This window comes from Sceloporus undulatus, chromosome 5 (genome assembly GCF_019175285.1).
Source record: "Sceloporus undulatus isolate JIND9_A2432 ecotype Alabama chromosome 5, SceUnd_v1.1, whole genome shotgun sequence".
Taxonomy (NCBI): domain Eukaryota; kingdom Metazoa; phylum Chordata; class Lepidosauria; order Squamata; family Phrynosomatidae; genus Sceloporus; species Sceloporus undulatus.
Window position 1 is genome coordinate 44,952,645 of NC_056526.1, and position 21,101 is coordinate 44,973,745.

Sequence of the window (21,101 nt, forward strand, 5' to 3'; positions counted from 1 at the left end):
GGAGGAGAGGCCTGATCTGGCTCCCATAAATAAAGACTTTACAAAAAGGAGGTTCATTGACAGAGGTTTTTCTTAACTGAGGCATGTCCACAACTATCTGCTTAATCAACAGAAGAGATTTTGAAGAAGTTTATTTTTTTTGGCTCATAATGAACCAGTTTCTATTACTGCTTTAAAAGAAATCCAATGAGAAATAGAATCACAGCATCAGGAGATACTGCCACATAGGGCACTCCACTCAGCATATTATTAAAACAATTGCTTCCATTAGAAGCCATTGAACTGCAGGAAAGTAATTAGCGCATTTTTAATTCAGGGTGGAGCGGAAATTGCTTTAGATCAGTGGAATAGGATAAACACCAAAACTTAAAAATTTGGTATTATCATACACACATTGTGGCTGCATTATACTCTGAATACACAGATTAAAGTATGTTAATCTATAAACTATCAGCACTGAAGCTTTTCCTGCTTCAAATATTGGTTTAATCCTTAAAGAGAACCCAACAGGAGTGAATGCAACTAACACAAATTAAGTAGCTGATGTAGCGTATGGATGGGAAGATACGTTGGGCCCAAATCCATGGAGTGCTCCAGTCCCATTAAATACAGTACCATAGTAAAATGAGTCCCCATATAAAATGAGAAAATCAGTTTGCTATTTGAATATAATTTTTGGAATATTTTCAAGCTGTGGATGCTTGAATCTGTGGATATGGAGGGCCGACGTGTAAATAACATTCTCAGGATAGAGAGACATTCTGGATCATTTTATCTTTTTGAGCCGGGGGCCGGGTTGCTGTCCCTCAGACAACTGGGGGGCCGAAGCCAAAAAATAAATAAATAAACATTTTTTTAAAAAAATTAATTAATTAAATAAATAGGGACAAACGTAGGACAAAATTTTCAAATGGAGGACACTTTTTATATAAAACATGGAGGACACGCAAAAAAAATTTGCTGATTTTTAAAAAAATGTTAATATAAATGCATGTTTCGGAGGCTTCTATAGACAATTGCCCCCTTGCCTGCCACTTGCCCCCCCTTGCCCGCCTCCTCCTGATAGGCCAAAGGCTCCACGCCCTCACACGAGAGTCCAAAGGCTCCGGCGGCAATCGGCGGCAGGACCGGGCGGGGGCCGGTCCCAAAGCCTTGCCGGGCCGCATCCGGCCCACGGGCCGCAGGTTGCCTACCCCTGGCATAATCATAAACTGATCCAGAATGTCTCTCTATCCTGAGAATGTATTTACAGTCGGCCCTCCATATCCACAGATTCAAGCATCCACAGCTTGAAAATATTCCAAAAATCCAAAATAGCAAACTGATTTTCTCATTTTATATAGAGGACTTCATTTTACAATGCTACTGTATTTAATGGGACTGGAGCATCCATGGATTTGGGCCCACTGTATCTTCCCATCCATACGCTACATCAGATCTTTAATTTGTGTTAGTTGCATTCACTCCTGTCTTGGGTTCTCTTTAAGGATTAAACCCATATTTGAAGCAGGGAAAGCTTCAGTGCTGATAGTGTTTATAGATTACATTACTTTAATTTCTGTGTATTCAGAGTATAATGCAACCACAATGTGTGTATGATAATACCTGTACCAAATTTTTAAGTTTTGGTGTTTATCCTATTCCACTGATCTAAAGCAATTTCAGCTCTGCCTGAAATTAAAAATGCGCTAATTACTTTCCTGCAATTCAATGGCTTCTAATGGAAGCAATTGTTTTAATAATATGCTGAGTGGAGTGCCCTATGTGGCAGTATCTCCCTGATGCTGTGATTCTATTTCTCATTGGATTCTTTTAAAGCAGTAATAGAAACTGGTAGTCATTATGAGCCAAAAAAAATAAACTTCTTCAAAATCTCTTCTGTTGATTAAGCAGATAGTTGTGGACATGCCTCAGTTAAGAAAACCTCTGTCAATGAACCTCCTTTTTGTAAAGTCTTTATTTATGGGAGCCAGATCAGGCCTCTCCTCCATTTTCATGTCTTCTGTCTAGCTGGAAGTTTTTTTGCAGGATTGGCAGGATGGTGAAGACACACTTTCACTGTTGGGTTGCAGCAGCATGTCTGTAGTAAATAATGCAGTAAAGAATGATATAATAATAAACCCACAGAATGCTGGGCCATTATTAAAAAATATCCCCAACAACTATAACAGTTTTTACTGAAAAATTCAAGTGTTGGCTAACTAGTGCCTGGTCTGCATCAGTATGAGGTTGATAAAAAAGGTGCATGCAATTTCACAGATTTAATGTTTTAAGATGTTGTTTAAAAGAAGCCTGTCCCTGATACAGATTTAAAAAATCATTTTCTGGATATATTTGTATCATTTGTGTGTGTTGATTAATAAAAAAACCACCACCAAAGTTCATCACATCAGATAATTAAATCTTCTATATCTGTAGGACAATTAATACAGTAATGTGTTTGTGGGGGGGGGGATTAAAAATTACTTTTCACTGTGTAAGTCTTTGAAATGTAAACAGTCTCTCTTTATTGAATCATAGGAGTATCCAAAAAGTGATTATGCATACAGGAAGCTGAATATAAAATTTGCACCTTGGGTAAGCACAATGTGACATTTCAAATAACCTTAAAAAATTAGGACATTTTTAAATTGTAAAGATATTATCCTTTTCATTTGTTTTATATTGTTTGTTCCCTTAACAGATGGTGGTTTCAACATGCCCTAAAATCATTTTATAGTGTTAACATGTAACATTGTGTTAACAGTATACACTCATCCCTCCATATTTGCGGATTTGATATTTGCGGATTTGATTAATATGTTCTCTCTAGGAACATCTGGGTCCTCAGGTGCAACTCTATGGTCAACTTTAACTAAAGGTTGCACTGAAAGACCAGAGATTCCTAGAGAGAATACTCTACTAGGCATTTGTAGCTCCAGTGCAGTTTTATGGTCAGTGTCTGTCGGACGTTGACCACAGAGTTGCATTGGAGGACCTAGAGATTCCTAGAGAGGTGTCCTCTCAGGTAAAAACTTTGTGTTTTTATTATTTGTGTTTTTTTCCATATTCACGGGGGTCTTGTGCCCCTAAGCCTAACGAATACGGAGGGACAAGTGTAGTTCAAGTTGAGACATTGCTTTGATATACATTTGCAATGTTTGGTTATAGGACACTTGATCAGGGATCTATAAGCCCAGATTCTATTTCCACTTCCTCTTCCTGCAACAGACTTTGCCTCCTGTGAGTTTTCTGCACCTTGCAGAGTACAAGAAGAAATCTTGTACTGTATCAGATAGAATCAGTTGTATTCTCTTCTGATTTCTGGCATATGCAGATAAATTGGGTGTTTTCCTTACTCGTAATACTCTTGGGAAAAGGAAAAAAAACATACATACAAGACACTGCCTTATATAAATTCCTCATTCTGTAAAGCATCACATTTTGTACACTGATTGTCAGTGGATCTTTTCAATTTGAGACAGAATTCTTTACCTGCACTGCGTGAAAAGACCAGATCAAGAAGTAGGACTGTTTCTATTAAAAGCTTGGGATCACTAGTAACTGTTTATTGTAGTAAAATGGAGGCTTTTCCTTCTTTGAACCTTATCAATCTTGTTTAACTTTTGTTAATGTAATCCTATACTGGTCCAAAAGACACTGCAGGAAAAATCCAGTTTGAAACCACTTTAACTGACCAGGCTCAGTGCTAGGGAATCCTGGGAATTGTAGTTTATTGTGGCACCAGAGCTCTCTGGTAGAGAAAGGTAATTTTCGCAAAACTACAATTCTCAGGATTTTTATTTTTTTTTTGCACTGAGCCAAGGCAGTTAAAGTGGTCTCAAACTGGATTATTTCTGCAGTGTGTTTTGGAGCACTGTTAGTTGATTTTTAGTTAATTGATTTTGATTATTATAAAAAAATAATGTTTTTATTTATGAGTGGCCTTGGGTCCCTTTCTGAGAGAAAGGTGGCATAGAAATGAAAGAAATAATCATGTGACACTCTTCCTCAGATTTTTTTTCATGAGGAAAAGCCAGTGCCAGTCAAAAATAAGTATTAGCTAGTAGGCTGCACCAGAATTTTTGGATCCTTTCTGGCTTCACTTCAAAGGTTTATAGCATTTATAAGGCAGAATTATGATTCTGAGGAGATTTACATTCCCATTTCCCCTTGAATTAATTCATTGATGAAGTACTGTATTAAGCTTAGAGCCAAAAATGCAGGTTACAGTATGACCCCATATCCATAGGGCCAGTATCCAGGCTTTCACTTACCCACATCCAAAAAACTCTCTAGGCATTTTTAGGTCCTCCAGAAAGTTCCCTGTGGTATGCATCTGGTGGGAGTAGACCATAGAGTCACACTTAGAAATGACTAGCAAGTGTGATTCTATGATCAACTTCCACCAGAAGTCATTCATTTCATTAGCGTGCTCTGTTATCTGTAGTTTCACGTTTTTATGGTAGGTCCAGGAACATATTTATTATTTATTATTATTAACCTTTATTTATAAAGTGCTGTAAATTTACACAGCACTGTACACACAGTCTTTTAATTAGGCGGTTCCCTGCCCTCAGGCTTACAATCTAAAAAGACATGACACAAAAGGAGAAGGGAGTGGTGGAGGTGAAGTGGATGAGGGCCTGCAGTTCTTCTCTACCTCCAAAGCCTGGACCAAGGCAGATGGACTGGAGGGAGGGTTTGGCTTCTTAATAGATGGGTAAACTTCTTCCAGGGAGGCCTGTTGGAGTTAGCCTGTATCTCTAGTAGGATAATACATATAAAATACATAGCAATACAGGAAATGATTCAATAAAACAGGCAACAAAAGAACATCAAATAGCAAGTGACAGTTATGCAATGCCTGGGAACGCTTCTCTGAACAGGATGGTCTTCAACTCCGTTTTGAAGCTGGTTAAAGAAGTGATGGCTCTTGCTCGCGGGGGAAGAAGGTTCCAGGAGTGAGGGGCAGAGAGTGAAAAGGGGCGAATCCGAGATGGGGCAGAGAAAATCCTGGGCTGGGACAGCAGACCTTGACTACCAGAACGGAGGGCCCTAGTGGAAAGGTGAGGAGAAATAAGGTCTGATAAGTAAGGAGGGGCCAGCCCATGAAACGTCGACAGCAGGAGCTTGTACTGAATGCGGAAAGGGAGGGGGAGCCAGTGAAGGGATGCCAACACAGGAGAGATGTGGTCAGAGCAGTGGGCGGATGTGATAATGCGTGCAGCTGAATGCTGGACAGAGTTTAAAGGACAGAGGTGAGAAAGAGGAAGCCCAGGCAGGAGGACGTTACAGTAATCAAGTCGTGAGATCACTAGGGCATGGACCAGGATCTTGGCAGTAGAGGTGGAGAGATATGGTCGGATTTTGGCAATATTGTATAAGAAGAATCTACAAGCCTTGGATTTGGTTTGGATCTGAGGGATACACGACAGGGAAGAATCAAAGATAAAACCAAGACTGCAGGCTTGCTGGACTGGTTGAATAGAAATGTTGTCCACAGAGACAGAAAAGGAGTGTTGAAGGTTGGGCTTAGGAGGAAAGACAAGAAGCTCCATCTTGGACATGTTGAGCTTCAAATGCCTATGGCGCATCCACAGCAAGACAGCCTTGAGACAAGACGAAACTTGCTGTTCAAGTCTTGGAGAAAGGTCTAAGTTTTGTTCCATCAATTAAAATGGTAAATTATAAAAAAAAGCATACCAAAAAGCCAAGAATAACTAAATATTAGGGGCGATAAGTCTATCTTTTCACTGCAGCCATCATGCAAATCAAAGGCAAATCATGTCTAACATGTGTATCTATCAGGTTCCATATGAAGTACTTGGTATAATTTCATACAGTGAATGACAAAGCAGGTTGCACCATGACCATGTATAATTCCTACATTAGATTCGGAAGCAATTAAAGGCATCCCATAACCTCAAGGAAGTGTTTTTTTTATTGAGAGTGAAGTTTTAATACCTTGTTGGATGACACTGGGCCAGTATACATGGGCCAGTAGGGCTTTGTTCACCCAGGGCTTGCATTGCCCTGTCCAGATGACACAAACCATTAGCCTGGGCTGGGGTTGATCAGTCCACATGCTGATCCAGCGGTCCCACACTGATCCTGGCCAAAGAGGCCTTAATCTAGTAGTCTAAAAAGATCAGCTGATTGCAAAACCATCACATCTTCTGTTGTGAAGGCCCCTGCCGCAGACTCTGACATTGGAGGGGGGCACCCACTGTTGACTTCCAGCTTTGATACTGTAGACGTATTGCCTTGAATGTAAATGTTGTCATGTACCCTAAAAATCTGAAGGTGGAAACATATACAGTACATATCCATCCAAGAAATAAGCGTGTTGAATTTATGAGGACTACTTTCCAGATAAATGGATATAGGATCAGAATAGCAGCTATAGGGAAATCATGCTATCCTGACAATAGTGTAATGTTATTTATGGGTAGAGGTAGTGTATATTTTGAGATTATAGCAAATAACATTCTGACAACAGCCCCATTTTCCAGAGCACTACTGTTGGATCATCAACAAAATCTTGACTTCCATTGTTTATTTTTCTTATAGCTCTTTCTATTATACTATTAATATTTAATGACCTCTCTCTTTAACAGGAATTCCAGTGACACATGATCATGGCAACAATAGAGGAATTGGCCCATCAAATTATTGAGCAGCAAATGGGAGAGGTATTTGTATATACATTCTTAGGAGGGTTATATGTTGCAAACATTGATAAAGACTTTCTAGTAATTCATTGTCAGTTACTTCAGAATGTCTGTTCATAACATCTTGAATGTAAAGTATCTGAGAATACTAATAGCAGTACTTGTCTTTAAAATTAAGAATTTAATTTCATAGAACACATTAAGAACTTCAGTTTTCTTTTTTCAAAAAAAGTGTTTTTTTAGGGATAGGAGCAGTAGTGTTTTTTAAACTTTGTTTCAGTTTGTGTTATTTTTCTCCAAGCTAAACCTTTTAAAAATAAGTTTCCTTGTTAGCATCCAGAAAATTCTAACTGATAATTATTTTGTTTGATAATTCCATTAACTGTTGTGAGATGAGTAAATGAAAGCTGTCCTTCGCAGGGCAGGGCAGGGCAGGGCAGGGCAGGGTGACATTTATTACCAAGGGAAACAAATGTTCTTAAAAGTATTCAGTTCTCAGCTCTCTCTTTCATTCTGTCAGCTTGCCCTTTTAGTAATAGAGCCTTGGGCAGCAGTTCAGAAATTCATCAAACTGTTCATTTAGTGTGGGGCAGGTCACTATGGGCTACATCTTTCACAATATCTCACCATGGGTTGTACTGACTAGGACATAGGGAAGTTGTAGGGCAGAAACATCTGGAGAGTCAGCCACAGTGGCCTATCCCAGATTGAGTGAGTTAATGTCTCTGGTGTTTTGTTTTGTTTTGCTTTGTTTTTGCAGATGGCTCATTCCCAAGGATCTGTTACCCAAACACTAATGGATGGGACATCACAAAGAATTCAGATTGTCCCTGCAGATACAGGTCTCTCCTTACCGCAACGGATACAGGTGCATTGAGTTTAAAACATTTTGTTTAACTAGTTGAAAAATATTTCCTAAATGTCAGAATTTCGGGAGGAAATGAAAACATATGTGACAGGTGCTTTCTTAACAAGCCCAAATAAATTTAATTGCACTAACAAGATAAAATGAATAATTTATAAATTGGCATATAAAATTATGCTGTTTAACAAAATTTAACATTTTGAAATCAACAGTGCTATAGTTGTGTGCCTTTATGTTGTTTCCAACATGACCCTGAGGCCTATTATGGGGATTTCTTGACAAGATTTATTTAGAGAATATTTTCCTTTGCCTTCCTGTGAGGCTGAGAAAATGTAAGGTGCCCAAGGTCATCCAGCAGGTTTCCATGCCAGAGCAGAGATTTCACCTCTAGTTTCCTGGAGTCCTAGTCCAAGATTCAAACCACTATACTGTGCTATTCCATTATACCACTTTTATTTTAAAATCATCCATTTAGATGACATTTTTTTAAAAAAACACTCAATAGTAATAGAACTTAATCCTAGATTGTGGCTTCAAAATTATAAATCTTTTCTACAGCCAAAAATATTAATATGTCCAGTACTAGTGAGAGAAAGAGAGACAAACTGCTGTATTTGTCTGTATCAAGGGAGTGGTGAAGAGGGCCTGGTGAAAAAGACATCAGCATACTTGCTTCTAGTGTCTGCAAACTGCATCAGAGGATGCCATAAGAAGGCAAGAAACAATTCACAAGAAATGAAGGCACTGCATACTCGTGATGGCAGCACTTTTTATGTGCTGAAATGCACACTGCGTCACCAGTTATATCTCACTCAGTTTCCACTGGAAAGTTTTTAAAATGTCATTAAGAAAGGAAAGAAAAATGCTTCCAGTTTTTACATTTCCCCCCCTCAGGGCTTTTACATCTTTAAATACCCATAGACTTCTGAAAATTGTGAATGTGTGAAACTTAGTCCATTGCTTAAGTTTTCTTACCATCTTGAAACAGTGGTATAACCATCTGGATTCATCCTTAACATGGTTTCTCCTTAAGTTTGGAGAATTAATGAATAGACTGACCATTTAAACCATTGTACTAACAAGATAAAATGAATAATTTATAAATTGGCATATAAAATTATGCTGTTTAACAAAATTTAACATTTTGAAATCAACAGTGCTATAGTTGTGTGCCTTTATGTTGTTTCCAATTTCATATTTATTGTGAAATTTTATATACATTTATAACATGAATGGCTCATAACATGTTATATAATCATCATTGTACTTCTATATCTTTTGAGATCTGACCTTGTTGCTGACAAAAAGATGCCCAGCATCTTAGAACCGGTAGTTATAGTAGGTCAGTTTAAATGAATGAGACTAAAGTTATTCATGATGGCATTCCCATTTACAGTGAATCCTTCCTATTGGTGAGTTTGACTGCCCACAGATTAACATGCCCCATATTATTCAATGGCAGTGTATGCTGCCATTGAATAATATGAAGCGTGACCATCCACATTTTTTGCCATCCAAGGTAGTGGCAGAACCAGACCCTGCAAATGGGAAGGGTCCATTGTATTTAAATTTACACTGAAGAGCCCATATCAAATACCACAAAGGGTAATCAAGCCAGTGATGCCACCAGAGGGAACAAACACTACCCTGTGGTAATTCTAGCTCTGGTGTAATGTTCCCTTACTTTGCATGAGTCTTTAGATATCAGGCAGTCTTAAATTTTGAGTGAGCATGCATGACACTAGATTTTGGCTTCAGTGGTGATTTGTGAATGTATACTGCATCTTCTGAAAGTAGTCAGTGTTTAGTCATGCTTGATAATACCATGATTATGTTAGACCACACCTACTTTTAAGCATGAACTACCATAACAATTTCAGATAAATTTGTTACTAGATTGTTACAGATCAGCAGACAGGGCAGAAGATTCAGATCGTTACAGCACTTGATCAGTCTGCAACAGGCAAGCAGTTCATTTTAACAAATCATGATGGTTCTACCCCAAGCAAAGTGATTCTTGCAAGACAAGATTCTGCTCCAGGAAAGGTTTTTCTAACAACTCCAGATGCTGCAGGGGTGAACCAGCTATTTTTTACATCTCCAGATATATCTACACAACACATTCAGGTATGTTGTCCCATACCTTTGGAACTTATTTAGGTGACTTTTAAAACCCAAGACTCATGCTAATCCTGATCCTTACTTACTGTATTCATACCCCGCTCTTCAGCCATAACGTTCTCAGAGCAGCTTACAGATAGTTATTCAGACAGTTCCCTGCCCTCAACCTTACAATCTAAAAAAGTTATTCATTGTAATATTAACTCCAAGGAGCTATGAATACTGTATTATAGAGTTGTTAACAGCATTTGAGTCCATTTAAGCTCACAGAGGGTTCTTGGCCCAATTAGTTGAGCAGGACTTTGAAAGCTAGTTTTTCCAATCTTGGTCCAAAATTCTTATCTGCAGTGCAGTGGGTAGTTTTTGTTGATGACATGCCTGAATGGTATGGTAAAGAAGTACTTAACCTCTGGAAAAGTGCAAACAGATTTATAATCATGAAATAGAATTGGTAGTGGCAGATATCCTTTAATGTCTCAGAACTAGTGGTTTCATTGACACAATTAGTTGATATATTTATATATAGCACCATCTATGTATGTATGTATGACTCTTTACAAAATAGATATGGTAGTTCCTTAACTTCAGTGGACTATCAGTCTAAAATAGACACAAGAAAATGATAGAGGAAGAGGAGGAAAGTGGCTATGGGTAAGTAGCGGCAAATCATAGTTTGGCTTAGCTACCATAACATACAGGGACTAGGGGAAGGATACCAAGGCTTCCTTGAAATGTACGTTTTTGAAGAAGACTTTAAAAAAAATGAGGTAGTCACACTAAGGAGAGGCATAACATGTGGAATCATTTATCCTCATTTTGTATATTCTATATGCAGTGGCAGAATTGGTGGATGTGTTAGCCATAGAAAAGTAACGTTTTTTAATTGTTAAAATATTACATCTTGAATTCTGAGGTGATTCTGATAGCATAAGTGCAATTGAATTAGTACAGCTGAATGTGGTTCCTTTGTTCTCTGCTGTTCTCCTTTCTAGTTATGTATCTTCATCTTCAATACAGTGATTTTTGAGATTGTAACCCTGTTTGTGAGCCATGTGGCCAATCCGTTATTGTACCTCTATTTTTGCAATAATTAAAATGGGAGAGGCTTGGGAGAATTATTGTATGTTTGCAAAGCTAAATATAAAGTAATCTGAACATTCTGCATCCTATATTCTTACAATATTGCTAAGTTTTAAGGTGGCAAATAGGAGAGAAGGGTTTGAGGGCCTGAACAGATTGACAGGAAAAAGCAGCTTGATCCTGGGTTTTCTGAAAGTGGGTGGAACCCCCATTGTCTGCACCACCCACTCCCAAGGCAGGCTGAACACTCATGGACAATCCTCATCACATGGCATCAAGCTGTGCCACTCTAGGTTTTTTGTTTTGTTTTGTTTTGTTTGCCTCCCATGCATGCACACCATCACACGAACACACCACCGGTGACTGCCAATTACATATCCTCTTTCCACCTGATTTGTGTATGTAGTAACTACTTCCATTGCATTATTGGTGACCTGTCGTATTTGTCGTGCTGTCAGTGTCATGGGATGTGTGATGAATGGTACAGCTGGTCATGCGTGCACATGTACACTCAGACAAACACCCCATATAATGAGCAATGGTGCCGCCAGCTGCATCTCACTGGTACCAGGACGCATGCTCTGGATCACTTCCCTATGCTGCCTTGCTTTCCTACATTACTGCACTGCACCAGGCTTTTTATATGCTTGTGCAATTATGCACATTTTCATTGTTAAGTTGGAGTATCTGAGGTTCTTTTTGCTCTGGTTTTTAGCCTTGGAGCATGGCTTCATGTTGATTTCCACCCATTTTTGCCTTGTACATCGTCTAAACAGCTTGGATTCAAGCCAGTTTGAAGCCACTTTATTTGACCAGTGTGGACAGCTCCTGAGTCTCTGTATTTAAATAAGACAAGAAAATTAACTAGAAAATTAGTAGTAATATTGATTAGCAGCAAGCTATAATATTAAGAATTATATTTGCCATTTATTAATTTTGTCCTATTCTGTTTATTCAGTGGTAGATTAATTTAATGTCTTTTGAATGATTTATCAGTTGTATTATCTAGAACTTAGCTATACTTTATGAAATAGCCTACATGCTTACAGTCTCTCTCTCTCTCTCTCTCTCTCTCTCTCTTTCTCTGTGGATTTATGCAAAGGAGTTAATGAAAGCAAGATTTAATTATTAATAATATTAATTATTATTATTATTCCAGATCTTAACAGACAGTTCTTCCACAGAACAGACTCTGAATAAAGTATTTGATCTCTGTGTTGTTTGTGGAGACAAGGCATCAGGTAAATCACTGTGTAGTTGTACTTTCAGTATTGTTGGCTTGGTGGTAACATAGGTATTCTTGCAGTGATGGGCACATAAATGCAGCTATGATATGATACTTGTCCCTGTTCAAGCCACAAAAGATAAAATTGAGACACTTGAGAATTCTGGCTAAACTGTTTCACGTTTGAAAATTGTCTTTGAAGTTTTTCTGTACAAGAATGGCCACCTTGAGATTAGAGATATTGTCTTCTAAGTGGTCCCCCACTGGTTTTTAAGTACAGTTGGCCCTCCGTTTACACGATGGATCCGTTCCAGACACACACACCCCTGTGAAAACAGAGGCTTGCATGTATTCAAGCCTCATAGGTTTGAATAGCCCCCTCCCCCTGTGCACAAGGCCCAGGTGCGCACGCGTTAGAATTAATGGAGGTAGCCCCTCCACACATAATCAAGGTTGAAGATCTGAGATCCGCAAGTTAGGAGGGGCAACTGTTTATGTCCAATTATTCTTTTCTGCAAAAAATGTTCTGTTTGCCAGACAGTGCTGGCAAACAGTGGCATATATCACATTGGAAGATGAGCTGGTGTACAAACCATTGATAGTGCAGATGCCAGATATATCACCTACTGTAATAGTGTTGCTAAATGTAAATATGTGATCTGAGTTTCTGGATCTCTCTGTGTCCATGTTTCTGATGAAATCTGCTATAGTCCAAGAAAGCTTACACCACATAGAATTGGTTAGTAGTTAAGGTTATTTTTCTTTTGTAAACAATTTATTAGGTATAGAGAAATAATATAGAATCTACTAATAATATTTCATAATTAATGTAATTTGTTATGTGACCAGGGCGCCATTATGGAGCAGTGACATGTGAAGGATGCAAAGGATTCTTTAAAAGAAGTATACGAAAGAATTTAGTGTACTCCTGCCGAGGGGCAAGGGATTGTGTGATTAACAAACATCATAGAAACAGATGTCAGTACTGTAGGCTGCAGAGATGCATTGCATTTGGAATGAAACAAGATTGTAAGTATGGGCATTGACCAAAGTTTATTGTAGGGAAGGGACAGTCATTGGAGGACATAGTTGATTTTCTTGCAGTCTTACCCAGTACATTCAAATTAGGGGTGATGGATGAATTAGAAATTTAGTAGCAAGGAACTATTGATGCAGTGAAAGCTTAAATTACTTCTAGAATGAGCATTTTGCTTTCACATTCTGTGTGTGTGCGCGATAATAATAATTTATTTAGAGGTCAGCCCTTTCCTAACATTTTTGCACATACATAGGACCTTTCTAAACCTCAGGGGTTCCATTCTGGACCCCTACCCCCTACAGATGAAAAAACTGCAAAACATCAAGTCCTGTGGTTTTCAATGGTGGTGTACACACATGCGACCACTCTGCTGCAGCCATGTGTGTACACAGCCATTAGCGGCAATAGTGGCTATTGGGGAGGGTGGGCTGTATAATTGCCAGTCAGAAAAAAAAATATTGCCTTGCATCTGAGAGCCATTCAGACGCCTGAGTTTTCCTCCCCTTTCCCCCACTACCTCAGAAGGGAGGTCTGTACATATTCAACGTATGTGAAAAATGTCCCCACTGTTCATATATGGTGCAGTGATGATAAGGTTAAGATGGATCTATTTCACATACAGTACTACAAAATCAGAAATAATAATTTCTAAAAGCAGTGACTTGAAAATACATTTGAAAAGAACTTCAAATTTCTTGATAGCTTTCCAAGGTGCTCTTGTTAGGTGATCAGTAATGGCGAATAAGTCTCTGAAATACTGTCTATACTCCACTACCATTCTTCTTGTAATATACAATTGAAACATTGGATATGTTTTAGAATGTGCACTTAGTTTTTGTGGAGAAATTGTTGGATCAAAAATGGCCTACAGATGTCCCAGAAATGCTAACCAAACTTTTTGGGGAGTGTCCCTTCAGCACACAGTCTTAATGTTCAGAATCTTTTGCATCGTGCATGTGTACTGTGGTAGACAAACTGTGAAAATGATTACTTGGTAAAGACAGAGAAATTGAAGGTTTTTGTCAGAGAAAATTAAATAAACAAAAATTTCCTTGTGGAAACTTACTGATGTCACCTACAAACTGACGATTTCTGAATAAATTAGTATAATATTATAATGTTTTTAATTTGCTTAAACTTGATAGGTTTGATATTGTAAAAATGTTTAAAATACAAAACTTAACAGTAGTAATTAAAATGCAAAGCTCATTTATAACAGCTAATTGTGTGTGAATTTTGAATTGTTACTGATAGCTCCACACCCTTTTGTAGCTGTTCAGTGTGAGAGGAAACCTGTTGAAGTATCCCGAGAAAAGTCTTCAAACTGTGCCGCTTCTACAGAAAAGATTTATATTCGAAAAGATTTACGGAGTCCACTTACAGCAACTCCAACTTTTGTAACAGACAGTGAAACAGCAAGGTATGTAAACACTCCTCTGGATTTGATAACTTGTTGGCATTTCTTAAGGACATGAGAAACATTTATCTCCTTTTATTTCAGATCAACAGGAATGTTGGAGTCTGGAATGTTTGTGAATATACATCAGTCTGGTGTAAAGAATGAGCCTACAGTTCTGATGACTGCAGAAAAGGTGAAATAACTCTTTTATTGAATATAGGTTTTGTTGAATGCAAGTTGCCCATTTTGATTATTTTTACCATTGAAATTGGTATGTATGTATGTATGTATGTATGTATGTATTTATATGCCGCCTTTGTCCTGGAGTAGGACCCAAAGTGGCTCACAGATAAAACTGATTTTTAAAAATTAACAATAAAAATTTAAAAGTAATATTTGAAATGTTTCCAACCAATTGTCTTCTTTTTTATATACCTTCTCTTATTCTATACTACCGTTTTTAAAAACATTGAGGGCCAAAACAGATGGCCCGGTAAAGCTGGTTTCTAGCTATTTTGGGGGCATGCCGTTTAGACACACCACGCCCCTGAGTTGCCTAGAAGCCATGCCGGCATTTAGACTCTGGCCAGCTTCTGGGTGACTTGGGGGCATGGTGTTAAGATGCCAATCACCCTAGAGCCAGCAAAAAGCTGTCTCTAGAGGCCAAGGGGCAGAAGCTGGCCAGATTGGGCTGCTGCTTCATGTGGTTCCTGTGGCCCCAATCCCACTCTCTCAGGAGTTATACACAGGAAAATGTCAACAACCCTTTGTGGGAGGGAGCAAGAGAACAAGACAGAGGCTGAAAGGGAACTGTTCCCACCCCTGTTCAAGTAAGAGGAGATAACTAGTAAGTAAAATCCCTAGAATTGCTACAAGCTCTGGTCGTCTTCTAAGTCTACAGCAAGGCCCTGTGACAGACTAAGGACTGATGGTATGCTAAGTCTCCAAAATCATAATGGGAGTTCAACTGATACTTTCTTGACTCTGCTCATTGAACTCCATCAAAATGGTGGTGCTCACCTTTGAACTGTGTGCTGTAAAATGACACCAGCCAAGTTTCATTGCATAGGCAAGGGATCTTGGTATATTATACCAAAACATGGTTTTTTAATCCAGCTCACAAAAAATTGTAATAAATAAGGATGGGAATTTTACTCAGAAACAGAACTTAGGGCCGAAACAGACAGGCCTAAATAAAGCTGCTTCGGGTCACTTTGGAGGTATGCTGTTTAAATGACACATGCATTTAAGAGGCCAGAAGCTGCGCCAAAGCTGTACTCCAGTCCTTAGAACTGGAGTGTGGCTTTGTTGCAGCTTCTGGACTCTTAGAAAGCATGCATCATTTAAACAGCATACCTCCAAAGTGACCCGAAGCAGCCTTATTTTGGCCTGTCTGTTTGGGCCTTTAGTTGAACAGGATCAGCTTGTCTCTGTCAGTAGAAGCCATCACAGAGAATGAACACTCCCTTTCTCTTGAATTCAAGACCTGGAAAAGCAAGGGCGAGTACCTGTGTGCAGTTGTCTGTTGCTATGGTTGTTGCTAGTTTGAATTCTGCAACAATCTCCTTTTGTGTGTAGACACCCTTTTTCCTGACATCTAAATTTGTAGGAAAGTATTTGGATTTCCAGCTCTGTAAGGAAATGGTTACTAGACAGTTGCTTGCCCTCTGCTATTAAAACGTAGCTGGCTTTATTAATTTAATTACAAGTAGTTCATTTTCTCTGTTTAGTTTCCTTCTCATTTGTGTTTATTCTGAAGCACACCTACCCGCTACCACTGTTTAGTGTCCAGACATTTTAAAAAATAGTTGAAATGGTTCATTCATATAACTCACCCTCCTTTATTCAGTGATCAGGGTTAGTGGGAACATCATGTGTAAGCAGGTAAAGACATTTTTGTAAGATCTTGGCCGTGCTGTGGTACTTTCTTGTGCATTTATCCAAGTATCTTACAAACCATTAGCTAATGTATTCAGGACAACTATAAATAGTGTAATAATATGAACGACCATTAATTAAGAATAATTCTAAAGGTATAGTACACACTTTTTGTGATTTTTGGTAAATAAGTGAATTGTCAGAAGCAATAGACTTTAAGCTTAGGTGGAAATTGTGCAAGGGAAAAAGAAGTTGTGCAGCCTCTGAATATCTCCACCCCCTTTGAAAAAAGTGCAAAGAATGGAAAATTATGCTTCCAGGGGTATAGTTCTCAGTTTAATGGCTGATTTCTTCCCACTTACACCTCTATCCCTGAAAATAAATTTCAGAATGGCCTAAAATAACAATTTTTCCAATTTGGAATTGACTTTGTGATCTAAAAACAAATGGGCACAATCTATGGGGTCAAGGGCTATGTCAAAAATGATGGATGGATAGCCCTTATAACCTCAGTAGCTGCCCAATCCTACTTAAAGATTTTAAACATTACTGTGAATAGCAGTTCCACCATTGATAGGCTTGCAATTAAGACCTTTTTAATACTACAGTATTCCCTCTGCTTCCTCTGTAAAAGTCTGCTGCTAGCAGTAACACCCTTTATTATTTATTTCTTAGGTTGAAACTTGTCAAGGAGATTTAAGTACTTTAGCAAATGTGGTAACATCATTAGCAAGTCTGAGTAAGTCCAAAGATGTGTCTCAGAGTAGTCCTGATCTGTCTCTGATAGAAAGTTTAAGCAATGGAGACACTTCATTGACTGAACTCCAGCAAGATGAGAATGCAAGTACTGATGTTACAAGGTAAGTTTTGGTAGCATATGAAATCACTGAATGTTCCAAGGACAATATGGGTACAACAGTAGATCCTTTCACTTCTAGTATTTTTCTTAGTTTGAAGATGGTATGGTTAACTTTTTTTACTGGTTAACCATGTTTAGTATTGTTAAACCACTTGACTCTGCTGTGTAAATGGATTATGTCCAACATGGGCATCCAGTCGAGCATATCTTGCCTTATTCTGCAGAGACAGACACTCCATTCTTCTGACACTCTTTCTTTCTCAGTGTATTGTTCAGCACTTTCTGGGTTAATAAACCACAGTTTCTCATTGCATGTGAACTGGGAAATTATGATTACAAGGATTGAAACAAGCAAGAAGTTTAAGTTATGGCTTAAACTTGGTTTAAGATCCTGGTGTTTGTTGCTTGCTGTGGTTATGTTCACAGAAAATATTGAATGTTTTGGGATACAGTACAGCCCCTGTATCTACAGGTTCGGTAACTGTGGTTTTACTTACTTGCATCCAGGAGGGGAAAGGGTCTTTTTGCCAATTTTTGCTAATCCAGGGTAAGCGTGTGAATATATCCCCAGTGGATATGGGGGTCATGCTGTACTGTAATTTTCCTTTTCTTAAGATGCTTGAAAGAAATGTATAATGGGCTTTTGTCATTATTCTTAATTCTACCAGTGATGCTCAAAAAGAAGCGGTGGGAATGAGGGATAAGAATTACCATCACCCTAGTGATGCCTTTGATCTGACCCAAACCATTTTTGATTTCAAAAAATACACAAATAGAATCATAGAGTTGGAAGGGGCCCCATGGGCCATTGGATCCAATCTCCTGCTCAGTGCAAGAGCTCCAGCTAAAGCATTCTGTCAGCTAGCTCTCTAGCCTCCTTTTAGAACTTTTCTTAAATCATATCAGGAGATGCATGTTTAGGGATTCCTGGCATCATTTATCTCCTTTCCTCTTTCTCATTTCTTAATTTTGTTTAATATGTGTTTCTGGGCCTTGTAAATATTTTGAGTTTATTTGTTATTTTTGGCTTGCCTTCCCAACTTGATTGACTTTCAATGCATTATTTGTAGGGCATTTGATACTCTTGCAAAAGCACTAAACCCAGAAGAGACTGCATCATGTCAAAGCTCTGCAGAAAGTATGGAAGCCAGTGCACATCTGCTTGGTGAAGAAACAAGCATGAATATTGTTGAAATAGAAGGCCCACTTCTCAGTGATGTTCATGTAGCATTCAGGGTACTTAAACATTTATTTTTCTTTAATCAAGAATGATTTAACTTGTCTAGATATTGGTTGAACATATTGGTTAAGTGAATTTTTAAGGAATAATAAGAGTGTACCACTATTGAATGGTTGGTCAACACTAATTTAAAAGTGCCATCAGCATGCAAGATGATAGCTTTATTATGCCTTTCCACCTCAATCCAAGGAAACAGTTTCAATTCTAAACCAGTGCTTCTCATCAGTAATGGACTTAATGAGGGTGAACAAGTTGAAATTTAATCCAGAGAACACATAGGACCTCCTGGGCAGTTGAAAGATCGAAGAATAGTTAAGACATTGGATCTGGCCATGGTGTTACATGTTGTAGTTTCGTCCTATTTGCATTATCGTAACATGCTGTATGAAGTTGCCTCTGTGTAGGATTGGAAACTTCACCTGGTCCAAAGAGCCAGGTTGTTAACTTGCACACAACTCTCTTGTTGCAACAGGACTACTGGCTGCTGGTCCATTTCCAGGCACAAATTCAAAGTGCTGGTTGTGATTTATAAAGCCCTTATATGAGTCAGGCCCAAGTTATCTGAAGGACCATAATCTCACATATGACCCAGCCTATAATAATAATAGGTTTATTTATGTTGTGGAATCATCTGGAGAGATCCTTCTCTCTGTCCTGCTACCCTCACATGTACGTCTGGTGAAAACATAGCAGAGGGTCTTCTCAGTAGTTGCTCCTAGGCTCTGGGACTCCCTTGCTAGGGAGATGAAACTGATGTTCTCCTTGATATACTTCCATAGGAAGACCTTTTTGTTTTACCAAGCCTTTGGAGATGTGATGGTTTTCTCAAAGGGAAAAGGGGCTTTTGGAATGTGTTGTACTGATTCTATGCTTATCTGTTTTCTTCTTAAAGGTCTAGCTGTTAACTACTTTTAATTCTGTTGTTAGTTTAATTATACTTTTAATTTTTGTATGATATGAATTTCAAAGCTGTATATGTTTTAACCTTTATAAACCATCCTAAGCCCCAGACTGGGAAAAGAACAGTATATAATAAGTATATATGTATGTGATTACTGCTTAATGTGACTGTAGAGTATTCTTACGTGTATGACATCTAACTTAATGCAGTTCCTCAGAAACAGTTATCAGTTGGTGGCCTCACATTTACCATGTAAAGTAAATGTTTAATATATATTCTGAAATCCATAAATCTGTAGTTTCACATACAATTAATCACCATGGGGCTCCGTAGATTAACTTTGTATGCTGACAAATGGGATAATAATGTAATTATTCATGGCAAGGTTTCTCTTAGCTAGTTTCTAACTCTTGTTTCTGCAGTTCACAGATATTATTAAGTGGCAACTGCTTTCATAGTTGCTATATCATTGCAGAATTGATGATGCAATGGAAATGTAAATAATGATTTTCTTTTTTACAAGAATAATTTCACAAACCACTAAAAAAAGTATATGAATGGTTAATTAAGTAGTGTAACAGTAGCATGCATAAATAAAGAAAATTCATCACATACTTATGCAAAACTACAAAATAATCTTATCTGTGTGCTCTCTTTTCTAATATTCAGGTTCTGTAAAGCTTCCAAGAAATTTATATTTTTAGTAACTGACTTGCTGTCGTCATTCACTTTGTGCAGCAAGCAAAGACTGCCCCCAGAGCACAGGGCATATTTCTTGGCGGGGAACAGTAAATGCATTAGGCAATGGGCTGGAGACAGAAAGATCCTTCTGAAACATTCGAAAAGCTTTAGAAGGCTCCTCTGATGTTCAACAGGGACAGGCTGCCAAGCAGAACTGAAACCCTGCCTCAAACCTATTGCCCAATGCATTTGCTGTTTCCTTCTAAGAAATGTATCTTGCCTCTTTTTTTTTTCTATTAAAAGTTGGATCCCAGACTTGAGAGTTGACTTTGGAAGTATCTTGTAAGGACTTGAGCCTGGAAGGTAGAGACATGAGACTTGACTTGAAATAAAAGACTTAAATACAGTACATCACTGCCCTATGTAAGATTCCCTGAATCTGGAGTGGATGGGGCCATGCATTGTGTAGCTTTATCACCCCAGATTTGGTGATAAGGTCTTGTGCCATATGGCCATATGACCTCAGATTCAAGGGGAAGACAGCTTTTTAAAGGTTTTTCTTACACAGTATAGACAAGCCCCAATATGAGTGTTGAACTTAAGCTTTAATCATGGTTGAGGATAGGTAGATTTTACACTGAGGGAATGGGAGCATGGTGACCCATCACCTACATCTGATACCTTTACTATTGGTTAATATAGCTGATCGCATGTAGATACATGTTGTGAGAATGCTTTCAACATCTGTGCAAAAAAGTGGCACAGCTGCATCGATAGCTTCTCAAACCCAGGCATTCATGAACTGATGCACATGACCGACTACCATACACTTTCAAAAATGGTACTGTACTCAAATGAACTCAAATAACAGTTTGGAAAAGTTGTGCAAATCCACCATATTATGAGTCATTAACATTTCAGTGGCTTATGTTGTTCTGAAAAATGGTGATATTCCATGTAAGTACTAAAATATTCCAAAACCTGAATATTTCTTGAAGACAGTCATTTGAATGAACAGACTGTTGGGGCAGAAGGTTCATATAAAAAGCAGATATACACAGGAGCCAATATGTTCTTAAGAAAACACTTCTGAATGTGTTCAGAATGAGGTGGGTCAGCAAAGAGCTGGTTATTCAGGGAAAGGTTTCTGGGTAAGGCAA

The 21,101-nt window shown here is 38.3% G+C and overlaps 1 protein-coding gene across 6 annotated transcripts in view; it reads left to right on the plus strand.

The window, feature by feature from the left end:
• NR2C1 (nuclear receptor subfamily 2 group C member 1) overlaps positions 1 to 21,101 on the plus strand; it is a 53,305-nt gene that overhangs the window by 24,442 nt on the left and 7,762 nt on the right. For 2 of the 6 annotated variants that reach the window (XM_042468293.1, XM_042468297.1), the window contains exons 2-11: positions 2,521 to 2,577; positions 6,600 to 6,674; positions 7,414 to 7,521; positions 9,415 to 9,645; positions 11,879 to 11,960; positions 12,794 to 12,973; positions 14,238 to 14,403; positions 14,485 to 14,575; positions 16,936 to 17,120; positions 18,190 to 18,355. In XM_042468293.1, the coding sequence (XP_042324227.1) occupies positions 6,615 to 6,674; positions 7,414 to 7,521; positions 9,415 to 9,645; positions 11,879 to 11,960; positions 12,794 to 12,973; positions 14,238 to 14,403; positions 14,485 to 14,575; positions 16,936 to 17,120; positions 18,190 to 18,355 (1,269 nt within the window). In that variant the 5' untranslated portion in view covers positions 2,521 to 2,577; positions 6,600 to 6,614. The remainder of the gene's footprint in view (positions 1 to 2,520; positions 2,578 to 6,599; positions 6,675 to 7,413; positions 7,522 to 9,414; positions 9,646 to 11,878; positions 11,961 to 12,793; positions 12,974 to 14,237; positions 14,404 to 14,484; positions 14,576 to 16,935; positions 17,121 to 18,189; positions 18,356 to 21,101) is intronic. The other 4 variants (XM_042468294.1, XM_042468296.1, XM_042468298.1 and 1 more) reach the window with 4 other exon arrangements.